The sequence below is a fragment of the Labeo rohita genome, chromosome 2, assembly GCF_022985175.1.
Source record: "Labeo rohita strain BAU-BD-2019 chromosome 2, IGBB_LRoh.1.0, whole genome shotgun sequence".
In the NCBI taxonomy this organism is placed as follows: Eukaryota; Metazoa; Chordata; class Actinopteri; order Cypriniformes; family Cyprinidae; genus Labeo; species Labeo rohita.
Window position 1 is genome coordinate 10659327 of NC_066870.1, and position 20217 is coordinate 10679543.

General features: G+C 40.5%; 1 protein-coding gene across 3 annotated transcripts in view; it reads left to right on the forward strand.

Moving 5' to 3' along the window:
• Positions 1 to 18175, forward strand: part of dis3l2 (DIS3 like 3'-5' exoribonuclease 2) — a 173990-nt gene extending 155815 nt beyond the window's left edge. The window contains exons 16-19 of one of the 3 annotated variants that reach the window (XM_051122472.1): positions 7262 to 7392; positions 7642 to 7746; positions 15690 to 15794; positions 16524 to 18175. In XM_051122472.1, the coding sequence (XP_050978429.1) occupies positions 7262 to 7392; positions 7642 to 7746; positions 15690 to 15794; positions 16524 to 16619 (437 nt within the window). In that variant the 3' untranslated portion in view covers positions 16620 to 18175. Of the gene's footprint in view, positions 1 to 57; positions 281 to 387; positions 407 to 7261; positions 7393 to 7641; positions 7747 to 15689; positions 15795 to 16523 lie in introns of those variants that run through there. The other 2 variants (XM_051122461.1, XR_007828696.1) reach the window with 2 other exon arrangements.
• Positions 18176 to 20217: the final 2042 nt, after the last annotated feature.

Genomic DNA, 20217 nt, shown 5'->3' on the forward strand with positions numbered 1-20217 from the left:
ATGAGCGTTTTACCTCTGATCAGCTGTAACAGTCCGCCCTCTTTGTTTCAATGCCAGAGCTGGGATGTAAGTTTGACAAGAATATCTCCGATTGAGCGATTGAGGTGTTGTGTTGCTGGATGTAATAAGGAACATAGTGGTCATCATTTACTCCCGACATCTGAGCCGCTGAAGATGCAGTAGATTTTGTTTGTTTGTGAAGGGAATGCGCCTCCCAATCTACATATATCCATCTATGTTCGCGCGAATCATTCATGATCCACCTTCACTTACAGCAGAAGTGAGTATAAGGGTTTTTTTTTTAATAAATCTTTGCAATCGCCTTTTCTAATAATGTGCTAGGTAGCAAGTTTAGCGGCTAAAGTAAACAGGCTCATCTCTCCACAGAGAGAAGAGAGGGGTGGGGCGAGCAGAGCTCATTTGCATTTAAAGCAGCCACGACCAGAATGAGATGATTTTTGCAGAGCTTATTTTGGCAAGGTAAAAAGGGTGTTGTTGTTATACACAACCACTGAGAATTTTTAACCAAAGTATATTATAGACTTTTCATTAAGACCCTAAAGAATCATATCAACTTGTGGAAAATGGGCATCCGATGACCCCTTTAAAGGGAATCATACAGATCATGATCTTTTCTGTTCTCGTAATAATGTTAAAACTACAATTTATTTGACTTTTGTCCTAGACAGTTTGCCTGGTTTTCACCAAAATTGACAGAGACCATCATTAGGTGGTCCTAACAAAAATTTATCAAAAGCTTTTGATAGACCTAATTCTCGAATAATGCACAAATGAATTTAATGAAGAACTCACTAAAGTGGACATAAGGCTGTATCTCCTCAATGCTTTATCGTGTACAGACCAAACTTAGAGTTTATCACAACATTGTCCTTAGGTTTCCTGCACAGGTTTGGTACAGTGCAACATAGTGGTCAGGAGATATGAAAAATGCCAAAATGGATCTAAGGATATTTCTCTGCAATTCATTGGCATACTGGCGCCAAACTGTGTGTGTGTTATCATCACCCCTAGTTAACCACATCACATCAATTTGGAAGCAGCACCAATTTTGGTCGCATTTTTTACAGCAGCTTTACAGTAGTAAACAGGAAAATAGTGTGTCTGTAATGCAAAAGGACAATAGTAACCACTCAATTTTTAGTTAAAGTCAGTTCATCATTGAGTCAGTGATGCCATCGTCCAGCTCAGTTCAGTTCAAATAGTATCTGTGCAATCAAGACGATGATATTGCCGGAAATTAAGTGTCCCCAACTAAGCAAGCCAGAGGCGGCAAGGAACCAAAACTCCATCAGAGACAAATGGAGAAAAAAAAAAGCTTGGAGGATCCCAGGCCCAGTTAGGGGGGCAGTTCTCCTCTGGCCAAATGAAACCAGCAGTTTAATTTCTGGCTGTCCAGAGGACTTGTCTGGTTCCCGAGGTCTGTGCTGATGGCCATCTAGTTGGTGAGATCTTCACAGGGGATCTGTCTTTGGGGCTCATCTAGTTGTCATGGTCTCCGCTGACATTCAGGGCTGTACAGGTCGTCTCCTAGATGCTGGTCCACCATCTGGACTGGCTAAGAAATGGATCTGGGTGACTGCAGGTATCATATGATCTGAATACAGACTGGATCTGGGTGGCTACGGTGACCTCGGAAAAGAATGAAACAGACTAATATTAGTATAGATGCCATTCTTCTTAAGATGTAACAAGTACATCAGGTGTTATGGAAAGTGCATTCTGTAATAAACAGACAGCAGCCCAATAAAAATACTTCTGTCTGTGTTATTAATGTTAATCAAACAACAGAAGACAGAGAAAATAACTTGGACTTGAGTGAATTACTTTAATACTTTTAATAAGAAATATAGCTGCAAGCAGCAATTGCGGGGCCGAGGACTAAAGAGGCAGAATGAGGAGCTAAGCACGGCAAGGAGCAACAGACCGACTATGAGTAATTAAAGCCATTTTAGGATGATATCAGTTGAAATGGCTGAAAAATCAACCAATAATAACATAATTTAATGGCTTATCACTTTTCACCAATAGGTGATGCTGTTTTCAAATTGATGTGACGTGTTCTGTGTGAGGTGACAATGGCACACACAGAGTTTGGTGTATTTACGTCAAAGTTTTACAGAGATACAGCCTCAGAGTCATTCTGGCATCATGCCTCCAATGTGTAGTGGCGCTGTACGAAAACGGTTTTGTCTGTTGACACAAAATCCATAACTTTGTGTAAGCACAGTCTGAAGATGATTTGAGTCAAATTTGGTGAAAGGATCTAGGTCTGGGGGGAGTTTGAACAAGTAGGTTTTGTACATTAATCAAAATGGATGTTTGGCCAATATTGGCATAATGGGTATCAATGTTCTCAGCTTGACCCAAGGAATATATTACAATAGGCTAATGCAATCAGACGTTATTAGCATTTTTGTAAATTTCATTATTAATGTTTAATGAATGGTGTATTACTTTTGACCAATAGGTGGCGCTGTTACCAAATTGATGTGGTGTGGTCAGTGTGAGGTGACAATGGCACATATAAAATTTGGTGTCAATATGTCAAAGCTTTGCAGAGATACAGCCTCAGATGCAGTTTGGCTTCTTTCTAGCAAGTTCGTTGATGTGTTAAAGAAAGCAGTTTCCTTAATATTTTGCCAGCAAGGTCTGAAGATGATCTGAGTCAAATTTGGTGAAAATCGGACCAACAGTCTAGGAGGAGTTTGAAAAAGTAGGTTTTGTACATTAATCAAAATGGCGAACAGGATGTTTGGCCAATATTGGCATATGAGTATTAATGTTCTCAGCTTGACCCAAGGATTCTATTGAGATCACTTTCATTACAATAGGCTAATGTAAGCAGAAGTTATTAGCATTTTTGTAAATTTCTTTATAACTTTTGGCCACAAGGCTTTGAGTACTGTCAGGGCATGGTGTCGAAGACACATACCGAGTTTTGTAGTGATACATCAATGTGTCTGTAAAATATAGCATTTTTTGACAAAATTCAATATGGCCGACACCCAAAATGGCTGACATGGGAAAACTGGGTATGGTTGGATTCAGCATGATGCACTGAATCTGAAGTTCGGACCAGTTTTGTGATTTTTGGCGAAACCATTCACAAGTTATAAGCAAAAATACCAATTTTTCATGTCTCCAGACCACTAGCTGGCACTGTGCCGAAACACTGCAGGTAGCCTCAGGTCATGCTTGTTATAACACCCACCAAGTTGGGTCTCAATGGATCTTTATCGCACCGGAATTGAACACCGGAAGTGCTTGTCAAAGCAGTGTATCGATTCTTCCGGTTATGTATATTTTTCAATATGCTGTAATCGCCTAGTTGAATAAAAGCCTGTTAAAATGAGCATCTGCAGGATTTCAAAATCCGGACATTTTCAGAGACAGGTGAAGAGATATTCTGATGATTACTGTGCACAGAATTTTCCAAACTCAACGGAACTTGTAGTTTTAATTGAACAAACCGATCTGAGAAACCCATGGCTCGTAAACATGCATGATTTCACCACACTGTGTCAGTGCTGCGGTGTGTGTGAGACCTGATGAACAGAATCAACATATTTATTCATTTGTATTCAATTTAATTCTGTTATGTTTCATTCACAGTCATTTCACTATGTAATTCACATATTTATGCCAAAATTCTTAATTACAGTTTTTTACAATCACTTTTGCACTAATAACAGAACCTTCATGTCATTTTTCAAAATTCTAGACACAAAACTTAAAACAGTCATTATTTTTAACACAGGCTGTCCAGTGTTCAAAACTTGGCATATTGCATTCATATCTTTAGAGAAGCCTTGCTTTTGCAAAGCATTGTTTCTAAAAATCAAATTTATTATGAAATATCATAGGAACATTACTTAAGATCACCCTTACACAAGATACCTATAGCTTCGTTGTGTATTTGTTAGTACAATCATTAAATATAGGTGTACAAAATATGTGATTCAGGTTTCATTATTTTACTGGAGACTAGAGAGAATAGTACAGACACAGTGGCATCATTGAAATCCTGTAATGTGGAATTTACTGATCAAATCAAATCACAACATAAGTTTTGTAGATTACTTAAAAAACCAAAAACAACAAAAAACAATACAGTATACTGTAAACGGAAGTGTTCTTCACTGCACTATGGGTCTATGTTTCCATCAACCCGGTCTTATGGATTTGGCCAGAGGTTCTCATCTACATCACAATGGATGTTTTCATTCGCTAAACATCTGGGAAAGAATCTTCTGGCATGGTGAATCCAGGCCTGACACTGATCTGCTGTGATGTCATTGCATGCATCATCCATGGCCTGGAGAAGAGTGACTTGTTCGTGAGGGTGCCTATCATAGACCTTCCACCTCCATGTGGAGAAAAACTCCTCAACTGGGTTAAGGAAAGGGGAGTATGAAGGTAGATGCAGGGCGAGAAACTGTGGATGGGCCTGAAACCATGCTTGGACCATTCGAGAATGATGAAACTGAACATTATCCCAAACTATTACATAGGTCACACCATCAGCTCTACAGACCTGATTTAGCTCATCAAGGAAGGTTATGATGAGAGCTGCATTATATGACCCAACACAAGGTCTGCGTCCAACCACTCCATCTTCTGATATAGCTGCACACATGGTTATATTGGCTCCATGTTGTCCAGGAACTTCAACGGTTGCCCGCTGGCCAATTAAATTCCGACCTCTCCTCCTTGTCTTAGCTAGGTTAAAGCCTGCCTCATCCAAAAACAAGACTTTGTGATGGTTTTCACACTGCTGAATAAGTCATCATTGTCCAAGATGTGATGCTGAATTTCTCTAAGGCGAATATCATTTCTGACCCGAACCATATTGACTACAGCCTGCTCTTGTTGGTCAGTCAGAATTTTGCTTCTGCCTCCCCTATTTGGCCTAATCTCTATTCTGCAGGGAGAAAGTCATAGTAAGAACAAATTTACAAAAAAAAAAAAATCACATTACACTCTTTGGTACACACTGCCATGCTGTATACACTAATTCACTGCAACAGTTTGAAGTATCTTAAATTTGAGTAGATTCTGAAGACTTACCGGTTTTCATTGCAGAAAGTTCTGATAATGGAGGCCACAGATGATCTTCTGAGGTTTGGTTGAAACATTGTAGCTGCTGCTCTCATCGTCATGCCATGATTTATGACATAGTCTACAACCATAGCCCTGATTTCATTCGACACCCTTTGCTGCTGCTGCCGGTGTCTAGGTCTATGGTCTTGTCCTCTACCACATTCACCCACACCTCTTAAACGAGGCCCACGGCCAACTCTCTGGTGAGGCCTAAGCCCTCCTCTATGACGAGGCACATGGCCACCTCTCAAAAGGGGTGCTTGTCCCCTTCTATTCCTTTGACCACTATGTATTCCTAGCCTTTCACCTTCCACTTCTAGCTCCATGTCCTCACTATGTTGAGTAGGCTACTACAGTGGGATACCACTCATCTTACTTATATATACAAATACAATACAAACATACAAGTTTATACAAATACAAACTTATATATACAAATATGTGAAATCAATCAGCAGTAATGAGTGGCCATTAACTCATTAAAACCACAAAAGCAATTATGTAAAAAAGTGACATACAGTAATGTTGAATACGAAAATGTGTTCTGTGGTACATGGGACCATAGACATTATATCTGGTAAAGAATAAAATATGACATTCATAGATAATGTAGTCCACCTGGGGTCATATTCTGTGCTAATTGGTATCAAATGATCCTTCCTGAAACTGTCATAATCTAAACATAGACTACTATTAATAAATTTTCATAAAAGCTATGCTTCAAGAGTAATGCAACAGTTACTTATCATTTTAAGCAGTTGTATCAATTGATAGTTGGATCTTTGTAATGAAATGAATACACACCAAACTCGGATGTAATGTGTGATTTGCATTTTGAAACAGTAATACTTTGATGTTAAGTTGTGTCATTTTGAACCAGTGATTTTAGTTCAGTGAACAAATGATCTTTGGCTTATATGTATTGTATCCAAGCATTTGAAAAAAAGAGTTAAGTGTTTTGAAAAATGTGCATTTTGATCATTGGTTGTGATTTGTCTAAAATTTTGAAAAATGACATGAAGGTTCTGTTATTAGTGCAAAAGTGATTGTAAAAAAACTGTAATACTCAAAGTCACGCTGTCAACCCGTTATACTGTTTAAGATTAATTAGCTAAAATGTTCGATATTGTTATTTCTTTAAGGCAACGCCCGCGCATTCGTTCATCTATTTTAATACCGCTGTAATAAAAATTAACCATGGCATGTGTAGTAAAATACAAATGGAAATCAGGCCGAGGAAAATAAAATATAACAGTTACTACATATTTACTATAGTAAATCCATGGTTAATTTTGTAGGGGTGTTTATCAGTCAAATTTATTTTAATGTAAACAGGTATAAAATATGATGAGAAAAACATTGTTAATGAGAAGACGAAATTGACTGCAGCAGGTTGCATTTATTTATTATTCAGAATGCACATTTGGAAGGGAAATATATTAACAGAAACATTTCAGCAGGTGATATGAGATATAGGCCTAAACATCCTTTGTTTCGGAATGCATACTCCACGCGAACGTGCTCCCGCATAATATTTTAGAAGGACCTTAATTCATCCCACGCATCTCATCCATGTTGTGTCAGGAAAACTGAGACAGTGTGTCATCGTTTAGAATAAAAGCAGCCAGGTACACTGCAGTAACACCGCGAAAGAAAGGAAAGAGAGGATTCTCCCATTAGTTTTCATTACATTACGATGGGACCAGAAGTGGGGATACACTGCTTCGCCAAACCGTTGCGGAGATATAGCCTCACATTGTTCCACTCTAAATATTCTTGACAGTACATCTTAAAATTGGGAAGATCGCGATTTAAGATTGTGAATTGTGATTTTGCATTATAAGATCATATGATATTTTGGGAAGATCGCCTACCCCGAAGTGCCACTAAGACAGTGCTAAGGAAATCCTACAAAAAATCAAATTTTTATTTTACTGTGATTTCCTCATAAAAAAATAAAGTTTAAATGTGTTTGTTACGTTAATTTTCTTGGTTTCAATGTTACGTTAAAGGTGCATAAGATCTGACATGATATTCCTTAAATCAGTGGTTCTTAATCCTGGTGCTGGTTCATTTAAGTTTATTGCTTTGTAATGGTTTTATCTGAAGCCTCTTATTCATTCTGTCTGTGCCATTACAGACTGTGGACCACGACTGAGTCTCTCAGTAGAGGAAGTACACAAACTGGCAACCCACTGCAATGACAGAAAGACTGCTTCAAAGAGAGTTCAGGAGTTGAGCTCTGAACTTTTCTTTGCTGTATTTGTGAAGGTACATATCATAGAAAAAAGATCAGGTTTAATTTATCACGTGAGCAGCTTGTAAAAGTGTTCTCTATGTGTAAATTGTAATAAAATAAACTTTAAACTTTGAACAAGTCTGAGCAAAATACATTTTGCCCTTGATAATGTGAGTATAGTTGTTGTTGTTAATCTGCCAACTGTTGTTGATCTGCCAAGGCAAAATGTTGTTGGTAAACACAGCTGAACCATCTATTTATGAATGTGATGATGTTGGTAGGAGTGTGGTCCTTTGGATTCTGAAGCTATGGTCATGGGAGTTCTAGACCAGTCTTTTGATGTGCTTGTGCTTCGCTATGGAGTGCAGAAACGAATCTACTGTAATGTACGTATGACTTTATTCAACTTTTGTTTGATTTCACAGCTTTTCATTACTTAGAATTATTTAGAAATAGCACAATGTATTTTACAAATAGAAATGAAAATGGTGTAAAAATGCATTGGTGTCATACATACAGTACTCATATTTGACCATAATAGTAAAAAAATGAATTTTTTAAACACCAGCCTTTCTGCTGTACGGTAGTACAAAGTAGTGGTTCCTTGTGTATCTATCACAACATACTAAAGCATGCTAAAACATGCTAGCAATTATGGAAGAAAATTAATGACAAATGTCTTTGAAACAATATGTTTAAAAATACGATGTATAATATTCAACAGGCAAATTTCGGTCCATTTTTTTTCACTTTACAAATTTGCTTCCACAAATTCAGTGGTTCAGATTCAGCAGAAAATTCAGCATTTCACACCCGGGAGCTGCCGGAATAGCAGTAGAGCACCGATGCACAATCTCTAGCTGCTGTCAGTCACTCACCAGCAGGTGGCACAAGTGGCTGTTGATGAAGGCCAAAGTGACCAGTAGTAGCACAGGTCATTCATTCACAAAAACATTTTTACAGAAATAGTGCTCTACTGCTATTCCTGCAACTCCTGGATGTAAAATGCCGAATTTGAACCACTGAATTTGTGGAAGCGAATTTGGAAAGTGAAATAAAATGGACTGAAATTTGCCTGTCGAATACTATTGTCTGAAAGGAACCGATTTTGCACTGGTTTCTATTACGGTGCCAACCGTCTCAGAAGGTCGATTACCGCAGCTGAAGTCCAATGGCCGTAAGACAGAAGAAGCACAGTCAGTTGTACTAGTTTACTAATTTACTCTTGTTGGATAGAAATCACATACAAGTTGTACATATCCAGCAACAAAGAAATCACCGCAATGTAAAGGAAACATCAATGTAAGGGGCGTAGGCCTACGTAAAATAATAAACAAAAGAAATTATTTCAACCGGTGCAGGCTTTAAGGATACAGATGTCAGCTACTGCAAAATTAGCAAAAAAACAGTTACTGTAATAGTTCGTGTTGGTCTCCACAGTCTCTTTTAAACGTCCGGTATCAGGATAGCGATATGAAGCTGGTCTTTCGGCGGCAGTCTTAAGTCCCGTGATGCACGATGAATCCGTAGAAATGGTGAATACAGGTGCATAAGTCGATGAAGTGCGTTACTGAATGGTTATCTTGTTTATCCTGTACGACTCTCGAAAATGGTTCTAATAATAGACAAAATAAATGTAATCAGTAAACGAAATCCGCATAGATGTGTGATAAATGCTAGCAGCACAACAGCAATTGCTGCGTCATTACAGCAACATAATGGGTGATCATGCTCACCGCTAATATCTCTCTTAATCGGGTGACTGCGCACTGAAATCTAGTAAATACAATGCAGCAGCAATACATCGGATAAACAGTGAATAAATAATAACAATATGAGAAACACTTAAATGAAACTCACGTTTTCCAATGACGCACATTCAAGAATCGTCATAAACAAACTTCCACAAAGGTTTGGAATAATTCAGTACCATCTGCTGCCAATTCGGATTACAATATATTCTCCCCTGCAGTTCACAAAGTGAAGGGGCTGCAGAAAAAGATTTTATTCCGCCTTATTTAGCTGCGTTACAGGTGAGATTGCCGGACCCCCGCTTTCACTCGGCCAGTTTTCAAAGGAACTGATTCACTCTCACGCAATCGCTGAATAAACCACGCCTCCAACACATACTAGCTCTACAGCCCTAATAATAAAGGAACACAACTGAACAGGGACTTTTTTACAGCCGCCCCCAAATTTGGTAGGCAAATTTGTCCAAACCTACTGAGTAACATCTGTATCTTGCGGTAAAGCAGGTAGTCTAATCAGTCGAGCAACGGGTCGAGTGTAAGTATGCTCTTTCACTTTAACGACAGCGGTTCTAACTCTACCATCAGAGCTAGGAATGATGGATGAAACCGTACCCACACCCAAGAGTGCTCTCGGCAACTGCTCATCAACTATAAGAACTACAGTTCCAACTGTAATGTTCTCTCTCTCGCGATTCCATTTCTGGCGTGCCTGTAACGTTGGCAGAACTTCCGTCGTAACTCAGCATACACCCTTCCAGGTCCTGGATGAAGTAACTGGGTGTCATAGTGCTTAATAAGGAGCTTCACCACTGGATGAGTCGGAGATAGAACCACAGGATGTAAAACGTCTTCGGCAAGACTGTGACATCTTCTAAGTCTGCCACCCACTCTGATCAGATTGGAATCTTTGTCATGCTCAGGTGCAAGCCCTATCAGTCGACTGTTGCCTGGAAGAGTCTTTCCTTTGTTGAGTAAAGCAAACTCTTCAGGGAAGTCTTGCATTTGACAGTGCCTCAGAAGAATCAATTCTGCCTCATGGAAATCATCTGCGTCTGGCGATTCTGTACTGTCAGCCGCCCCCTGCAGGGATCGAACTGTGGCTTCTAGAAGCTTCTGATAACTATTGAATTGATGTATGTCAGGAATGACGGGTGTTGCAGTTTCATTAAGCACGCCACAGAATACAGGTTTCTTAAGCTCCTGAATTTCATCAGGGGTTTGACGTTCAGGTGCCTTTGGCCAACTGCTTCTGGGTTGTGTCAAGAAGGCTGGACCCTGCCTCCAGCCAGTGTCTTGAGCCAGCTGCGTCAGCGTCAGGCCTCGTGTAATATCATCAGCTGGATTAGACAATGAATCAACATAGTGCCAGGATTGTGGGTGACACAACTCTTGTATTTCAGTGACTCTGACTCCCACAAATACTTTGTACCTGCAAGAGTCAGACTGTAGCCAAGCAAGGACCGTGGTAGAATCAGTCCAGAACACATAGTTGTTGATGTCCAAAGTCAGCTCTTTCTGCAGCACGGCACCCAACTGTGCTCCTGTCAGTGCAGCACAGAGCTCTAAGCGTGAGATGGAGAGCTGCTTTTTTGGAGCGACCCTGGATCTCGCAGCCAAGAAGGCTATCTGAATGTTGTTCTGCTCGTCCTCAGTACTCAAGTATGCTACAGAGCCATAGGCTCGCTCAGAAGCACCGCAGAATACATGAACATTGCAACTCTTGATTGCGTGCTGAGGGCTGGAGCTGTAGCATCTCGGCTGAGAGATCTGTGACAAGTGGGGGAGCTCACACTCCCACTGTTGCCAGGCAGCAAGTAGATCAGCAGGGTGGCAAGGGTCATCCCACCCTCATTTCTTGTCCCAGAGCAGTTGCACAATGATCTTAGCCCTTGTAGTGAACGGGATCAAATACCCAAGTGGATCATACTGCTTTGCAAGTGTGCGGTAGATCTTGCGCATGGTGGTTTCACCTTCATCTTTCTGATATGGCTTGTATGCCAAGGTGTCAGATTTGCAGTGCCATATCAGACCGAGGGTACGTTCCTGGGGATTAGCCATTTCTTGACTAAGCCAAATCTCATTGCTTGTTGATTTCAGCTCAGCAGGAAAGTGGTGAATGACGGTAGGAACGTTACTGGCCCGTTGTTGCAACTCAAATCCCCCCTCCATTAGATGGTGCTGTAATCTGTTCACCAGTTTCTTGGCCTGTTCTTCATCCGGGACATTTTTTAGACAATTGTCTACGTAGAAATTGTCTTCAACAGATTGACGCACATCATCTGTGGGCTCAAGGTACTTCCCTACATGCGACTGAAGGGCAAATGTAGCGCAGCAGGGGCTACATGTGGTTCCAAATGGCAAAACTTCCCACTGATAGACTGTAGGAGGATCAGCTGCATTGCCATCACGCCACAAAAATCTGAGAAAAGGCTTGTCTTCATCAAGGAGGCGAACTTGATGAAACATGCCTCGTATGTCACTACAAACAGCGACTGGGTGCTCCCTGAAGCGGAGGAGAACTCCCAACAAGCTTGCCCCAAGAGTAGGCCCAGGTAAGAGATGCTCATTCAGAGACTGGCCTTGGAACTCAAAGGAGCAATTGAATACGATACGGTCCTTACCATTATGATGGACTATATGGTGTGGTATATACCACGAATGGGGACTCTTTCCGCACTCCTCAGATGTTAGCGGGGTGACGTAGCCTGCCTGCAGCAACTTCTGGATTTCGCCATTATAAGTCGTGGCCAGTTTTGGCTCCTTGGACAAACGACCGATAAGGCAGGGTGTCCAGTTTCCACAGCCTTTCAACCTGGTTAAAGAGTTCAGCATCCAGTGTCCCACAAGAAACAAAGAAACATTCCTGCGGCTGGAGACGAGGGCAAAGGCAATGTGATGGACCTTGCAATGTCCACCCAAGTCTCGTGTGCACAGCCGCTGGTGCTCCTTTCGGTCCCAATCTCACGGGCTCCACGGGTGTGATCAAATCAGGATAGTCTGAACCAATAAGCACTAATGGTTGTGCTTGATTGATATCAGGTAAGGGCAGATCTCTAAGATAGCGATACTTCTGCTGCAAATCAGTGATGGGATAAGTATGTTGAACAAGGCCCAGCTCTTTGGCAGTAAAGGCTCCATGAATTTGGAAACATCTACCAGGTTGCGAGGCAGGCGCTATAGAGAAGGACACTGAACTTCCATGGATGGTGTGGACCTCCTGCCTCACAGTACGAAGGGCTAGGCCTTCAACTGTACCTCGAAGGCCTAATTGCTGAGCAGCCTCATGCAGCAGAATTGTCTTCTCGGATCCGTCATCTAGTACCGCATAAGTCTCTAGCGACTTGTTGCCATTCTGAATCACAACCCGACTTAGTTTAAGTAACACTTGCTTTCCGCTTGTGGGACGGTCAAGATACAAAGTCTGGGAAGTGGAACTTGCTGGGCCTACACTCCCTTCTGCCTCTTTAATGTCACCTCTACTGCTCGAATCAGAGTTGGCGTTAACCTCGTGAAGAACCTCAAGATGTCTCCTGTCACACCTCTTACACTTCGCTTTCAATGTACACTTTGAGGTCTGATGACTTCGGCCACATCTCCAGCATCTGCGGCCCATTTTGATCCAATTCTCGACCTGCTCCTTGGTCAAGAGCTTAACGTTTGCACACTGATTCATGTAATGCTGAATGGAATCGCAGAATGGACAATACTTTTTGGGCTTCTCCTGCATCTTGTCTGAAGACACTACTCCTGTCCTTGAGTTCTCTGCTGACACTCCTTTCTGCTCCCTCCCATGCAGAACAGTAGTCACCTTTCGAGTCATGAATCCAATCTTCTTATCCTTGCGAGGACTAAACTTCTCATGTTCGGGGCAGGTATAGTACCGAGTTCCCTCCACCTGCACACGAACCTCATATTCAAGCCAATCGGCCAGGTCAAGCAGAGTAGGGATGGGAGTCTGAAGTGGATTAATAAATCTCTTGAAGTTGGCTCTTAGGTCGTACGGCAACTTGGCTAAGAGGCGAGATACGTGAGAACCACACTTCAGCTCAGTCCAACCTGGGCTACCCAACTGATTCAACATTCCGACTAAGGCCCGAACACGAAGAGCCAATGCTTTGAAAGCTTTGACATCACCACCTTTGATATTGGGTCCGTCCATCAAACTGGTTATCCGCTGCAATGCCAGCTGATGCGGTTGCCCATACATGTCGGTAAGTGCTCGCATAGTGTCGCTGAAGGGTAAACGACTGTGACTGTATGAATCTGCTACAAGTAGAGCATCCTCCAATTTCAAATGATCCAAGAGTATTTGAAACTTGAAAGATTCAGAAGCGTCATAAGGCAGAATATTGTCTAAAGCAAGCTTAAGTCTCGAGAAATCTCGTGGATCATCATGCACGAAATCTGGGATTGTGGGTGTAGGCCCACGGTATTGCCCTGGCATTGCATGCCAGCGACGGTGAAGATCTTGATCCAGAAATGAATATGAACGATCAGACGGATACAACCTTTCATTATCATGACAACGTTCAGTTCTCTGGGCATTACATGGCATCATCAGACTGGGCAGCAGTGCCATCCTCTGGATGGAGGATCACACGTGTGGTGTAGAATGGCGACAACATGGCATCATCAGACTGGCAATAAGGAGGATCACACTGACGCTGCTGCAAACCACGAACATTATCAGTACAGGAGGATGTTGCGGAGAATTACTCCCGCTGCTAGGTGGTTCAATATACTGAGGGGTTGACTGACCTGAATGTAACTGGCTACCACTCAGTCTACCTACTCTCTTTAGGCAGTTAGTAAGATCTTCAATAAGATCTTGACGACTGTCATGATGTGCGTGCAGAGACTCATCCCTAGGGGGCACAATGGGGCACGTTCCGACTGACCAGGATTTTGCTTATCCTGAGCTGAGTCCAACTTCTTTGTAGCCACTGGGGTGGAAGATACTTCATCTTCTCCACCAAGAGAACACTGCAAAGGTGATGAAACTTGTAGTGGAGCTAACACGGGTGTACTAGCAATTATAGCTGAAATACGTTGCACATCTTGCCGCAGCTGCTTACTCTCCTCTCTCATTTCACGAATATAAGAGAGAACATCAGCATTTGTTACAGCAGTAACTGGCTCATCTGCGAATGTAAGGTGTCTCTGAGGATAACTAACCTCATAGTCCTGAAAATACAACGGTTGTCGAGCACTTCTGCGTGGCCGGACCACCTCATCCTCTGCCATTTTCGCTCTGGGTCTGGACATCATTGCTGAGATGGTTATAGCATCCGGCTCGAAGGACCATTAAATGTCTGAAAGGAACCGATTTTGCACTGGTTTCTATTACAGTGCCAACCGTCTCAGAAGGTCGATTACCGCAGCTGAAGTCCAATGGCCGTAAGACAGAAGAAGCACAGTCAGTTGTACTAGTTTATTAATTTACTCTTGTTGGATAGAAATCACATACAAGTTGTACATATCCAGCAACAAAGAAATCACCGCAATGTAAAGGAAACATCAATGTAAGGGGTGTAGGCCTACGTAAAATAATAGACAAAAGAAATTATTTCAACCGGTGCAGGCTTTAAGGATACAGATGTCAGCTACTGCAAAATTAGCAAAAAAACAGTTACTGTAATAGTTTGTGTTGGTCTCCACAGTCTCTTTTAAACGTCCGGTATCAGGATAGCGATATGAAGCTGGTCTTTCGGCGGCAGTCGATGCACGATGAATCCGTAGAAATGATGAATACAGGTGTATAAGTCGATGAAGTGTGTTACTGAATGGTTATCTTGTTTATCTATTCAAGATGCTTTTTTGTTTCAAGGACATTTGTTATTAATTTTCTTCCATAAGCAATGTGCTAAAACATGCTATGAACATGGTTGACACATGTTAAAACATGCTAGCAACTAGGGAAGGGTGCTAATAGCTAACACACTCCACACGAACATTTGGCACCTAATAACGCACATTTATCAAAGTTAGCATTTCAGCGAACGGCCGTGTGAAGTTGCTTCTACTTAAATGTTTCACTTTCAAATGTTAAACAACATTTGAGGTCAGTAAATTAAAAGCAAACGTTTGAATCGCTGTAATTACCTCAAGCACCAGCCGTTAACAATCAGTTTGTCATGGACATGGCCCTTTTTTTTTTTTTTTTTTTTTTCTCCGACTAATAAACAGAAAAAAAATTAGTTGACTAATTCACTTTTCGTTGACTAAGGTTTAGTATATTTTTAGAGGAGCAGCTCTAATTTTAATAGCTATTGTTACAGTTTATATCTTTCAAAAACAAGTGACAGATAGGAACCTTCTGTCTACATGTTGTCATGTTATTGTTTAGATTAATATCAAGTCTTTATACCAACTTGCTTGACCTGTATCCCCCAGGTTATAAAAAAAAAAAAAAAAAACACTTTTACAACTTTAAATGTAATGAGGTATTAAACTGAGCCAGCACAATATATAAATGTCAACAACAGATAAAACATTCATTGTTTTGTTTTTTGGTTTTTTTTGGTTTTGTTTTTAATGCATCACATAATGAATAATAAATGTGTTGTTTTCTCCTGAAGTCATTAGAGGGCCTAAAGGCAGTCCACTTCTGTAAAGTGGGAAAGAGACCAGAGATGACGCTTGTTTGGGAAACAGGTGACCTTAGTAAGGAGTCCATACAACAGGTATGCTATTCCACGCAACTTTCCACTCTTTGTTAAAAAAAATTTTTTGTTACATTGGTGGGATTATAATGAGTGTAGCTAGACAATGTTCTTGAACCACTCAAAAGATCTTTACCACTAAGCCACACCTAGTAACCACATACCAAAGCATAAAAACACTCAGATAACCTTTGATCTCACCACCTGGTTCATGTGGTTCATGTAGCTCTCAATAGTTCCAAACAAAGGTTGTACTGTCAACGTGTTTCAATGGGTTTAAGTGGGACAGATAGCAATAGTGACTATATTTGCAGCAATTTTCTGTAAATTGTAATTAGTTTTCTTCTGTGTTTCTTTTCGGAGGGAAGGGGGATTGCTTTCCTAATATAGAATATACAGTGTGCATGCATTCATATTATTTTTCTCTTGCTACAATGGTCTTTTTTGTTTGTTTGTTTGTTTGTTTGTTTGTTTTTTGCTTTTAATAATTATAAGGCAATTTGGAACAGGTTGTTTTCTAGATTCATTTACTTAATAAAAATTAAAAAAGCTTTTTTTAACCATAAATTTGAATCCAGTTTAGTGTTGCTAGTGTTTCATAGGGTTTGGCAACAAATCTAATGTCTTGCATCCTAGAACAACATCCTAGAAGCTGCACATCAATTCCTTGCCTACTTTTTAGAACATTTCAGAAAACACATAACATTGTTATTTCTGCAGTGAGTAATGGTGTGTTGTCATCTTCTGCAGGAGATTTCCATCTTTACCCTGTTGAATGTTCAGCTGAAGGCAGATGGAGCGCCTATGAAATACAGTGTTGTGCTCAAGAGACCCTCAGCACTCTGATTTTTTTTTTTTTTTTTTTTTTTTTTTTTTTTTGCTTGCGGTTTTCTTCTCAGCCAAACAAAGTTATTAATAGTAATTAAGGCTGCTCGTCTGCACCAATATAACATGAACATGGTTTTGTGTAGTTTTAAATTTTCGATTTTGTCCTGAAATCTTTCAGATGCACACTTCTTTTTTGAAATATTAATTTTTGAAATATTCAGCTTTAGGCTTCAGGAAGTATTAAAGGAAGATTTTGTGTTCAGTGATTATGCCAAATAAGTTTTTATATAATTTTAATCAAACTGAAATTCTATGCCATTTGGATAATAGTTTCAAAAGTTAATTTTAGTAGTTACATTTTATGCTGTTTTGTAATTCAGACTTTTCCCTTTTCTGCCTTAAACCTACTAGTATATGCAGCCTTCGTATGACAGTCAATTCAGAAATGGCATGTAGTGTATGTAAAGGTGTTGCCCCAAATACCACATACACTTGAATACTGTTGCACATATGCTGAACCTATTCAATGTCTTTAAGAAATGTTTTGTTAATTTTAAGTGTAATTCATTTAATGCATCTAATGTAATGTGTTCCCCTTCACATGGAATCTTGTACAATACATCAAATATTTGCTCAAACTATTGATCTAGCAAACATTGTTTAATTTACTGTATAGTGTGAGATATCATATGTCTGTATAAAATTTAAAATAGACAATAGCTAACATTAAGTCATTAAGACTAGAAAAAGACAGCTAGGATAAATTTCACTTAAACACCAAATTTCAGTTGAAAAACCTTTACAGTTAAGAAAGCAGCTGTGTGATTTGACAACAATATGTTTTAACTGTTTTATTATTTTACAAGAACTGCTGTTAAAAAAAAAAAAAAAAGTTGCCCTGTTGGTGTTTTAAAGGTTGGAACAAACCAATATGCATAGATAAACTTTAAGTCAGCTTATGATGTTTTATTAGAAACTTGGGTTGTCAGTACTCCTATAGGTACTAAATTAGGGAAGATATTATGTAACATGAGTCTAAAATGTAGTCCGAATGTAGAATGTGTTTACAACCAATGTGACTAATTGGGGAAACCTGTGGTATTTGGCAGAAGAATATGATTGTGTGATACTGACTGCAAAACTAATAAAACCACCAAATTCCGCTAAAACATTCACATTATTCAGTTTTTCCTGATCTGTATAAAGGCTATATCGAAAAATGTTTTCTTAACCAAGTTACTTATATATTTCTCTGTCAACTAAAATGCCTGTTACCACCACTTGGCAGCGGGAATTCCCCCAAGGGGAAGTGCTTAGGGAAGATTGCAAGTGTGTGTCTAAAAGTGGAGTGGGATGCAACCAAAAAGTGCCAGGGCATCAGGCGCTAACATGCCAGTATGGAACAGCCCAAAAGAATGACCCCACACTCATCAGTGCTTTAAAGAATGTGAGAGTAGTGGAAGTGGTAGGTACCAGTAGTCTTCCAATAGTGTGCCCATATTTTGCAATCAAGAATGGGTTGCTCTACCAAATAAAAAAAAGAAGGGGAGGAGACTGTAAAGCAGTTGCTTGTGCCTCAGTCCCCTAGAGCAGGGGTGCCCAAACTTGGTCCTGGATGGCTGGTATCCTGCAGAGTTTAGCTCCAGTCCCAATTAGACACCTGAACCAGCTAATCAAGCTCTTATAGGCATACTAGAAACTTCCCGGCAGGTGTGTTGATTCCAGTTGGAATTAAACTCTGCAGGACACCAGCCCTCCAGGACCAGGTTTGGGCACCCCTACCCTAGAGCCATAGCGCTGCAACTAGCCCACACTCATTTGCTTGGGGCTCACTTAGGGGTGTAAAAAAACAAAAACAAGAAAGAGTGTGTATCGTTTCTTTTGGCCTGGTGTGCATAAGGAAACTAGAGAATTACTGTCATAGTTGCCTGGAATGTCAACATTCAGCTCCAAAGCCTCATTTTCATAGTCCATTAATTCCTTTACCTATCAAGTGGCAGGGGTCACCAATATATTTTGGTGACAGTAGATTATGCAACCTGTTATCCTGAAGTGGTGCCCCTAAGAAAAGCCATGACCTAACAAATTGCCAAGGAACTAGGCCTATTCCTATAGAGTGGGTATCCCAAAAGAAATCTTTACTGACCAGGGGACCCCATTCATGTACCGTGTTATGAAAGAGCTGTCAATTCTTCTAAAGATAAGGACATCAGTGTACCACCCACAGATGGATGGCCTTGTGAAGTGCTTTCATAAGACCCTTAAGCAAATGCTTCGCAAGACCAGTGACAGGGATGGCGGAAACTGGGACCAACTCTTACCATATCTATTGTTCTCGATCAGAGATGTTCCACAAGCCTCCACAGAGTTCTCTCCCTTTGAACTGTTGTACGCAGACAAGGCAAGGGGTCTGCTAGATGTAGGAAAAGAAGCATGGTACGAGCAGCCTTGCCCCCATCAGTCTTTAATTGAGCATGTGGGGAAAATGAGAGACAGAATGGCAGCCATTTACCCATTGTTAAAGAACACATGAAGCAGGCGCAAAGGAAACAACAAGCCATAACCGCCCAGCTCAGCCTAGATAATTTTAACACTGACATCGTGTTAGTGCTTGTATCCTCAGTGGAGTGCAAATTCTTAGCCACCTGGCAGGCACCCTTTGAGGTCATAGAGAGGGTAGGGAAAGTCATTTATAGGGATAGGCAACCTGGGAAGAGAAAGCCTGACCAAATATACCACGTCAACCTTCTGAAACGTTGGCACCCTAGATACGTGATATGTTGTCTTTCACCAGAGGAACCCAGTTACTCACCATGACAAGAAATCAATGTGAGTCCACACCTGAACCTCTGCCTGCCCTGGATTTCGCTTGCTCTGGATTACCCCTGTTGTCGCGTCCTGTTTGGATACTTTATACTTCTTGCCTGGACTCTAGCCTGTTTTGGATTACTCCTTTGCTCTGCCCTATGGATAACAATTCCCGATGTTTTGACCCACACCTGTGTTAGGAATATATTCTTTTTGTCCCTGTTCAGCCTTGTTTTCCAGTGTCGATCTTCCCCTGTTATGACCACATCTCTGTTTAATAAAAGCTTGCACATGGATCCGCACGCTTCCGCACACTGTAACACTGAGGCTGTGTTTCTGCAAAGCTGTTGACACAAAACAGCTGTTACGCCATTGTCACCTTACACTGACCACACCACATTTATTTTGGAAACAGTGATAAACTGTTGGTCAAAAATGATAAACCATTCACATGAAGCCATTAACAATTAATAATACAATTTCAAAAAAGCTAATATCTTATAAATTGTTTTGCCTCTTGTCATGTGACTTTTTTATTTATTTCTTATTTATTATTACTTCACTGTCTTTTTCCATGTCCATAATGGTCCCTGCCTTCATCAGGGACATTTTACTCAGTAGGACTGGAATGTCAATCTTGACAACTTCTGTTTCAATTTGGCATTTTGTCAGTCCTTTTTTAGCTGGTAATTTGGTGTATCTTGTGGGATACACCAAATTTCCATATCTGAACTGAAATGTTTTGCAACTGGGAGTTTCTGTTTGCATAAACTTTTTCACTTGATCTTGGGTGAGGTCCACACACATA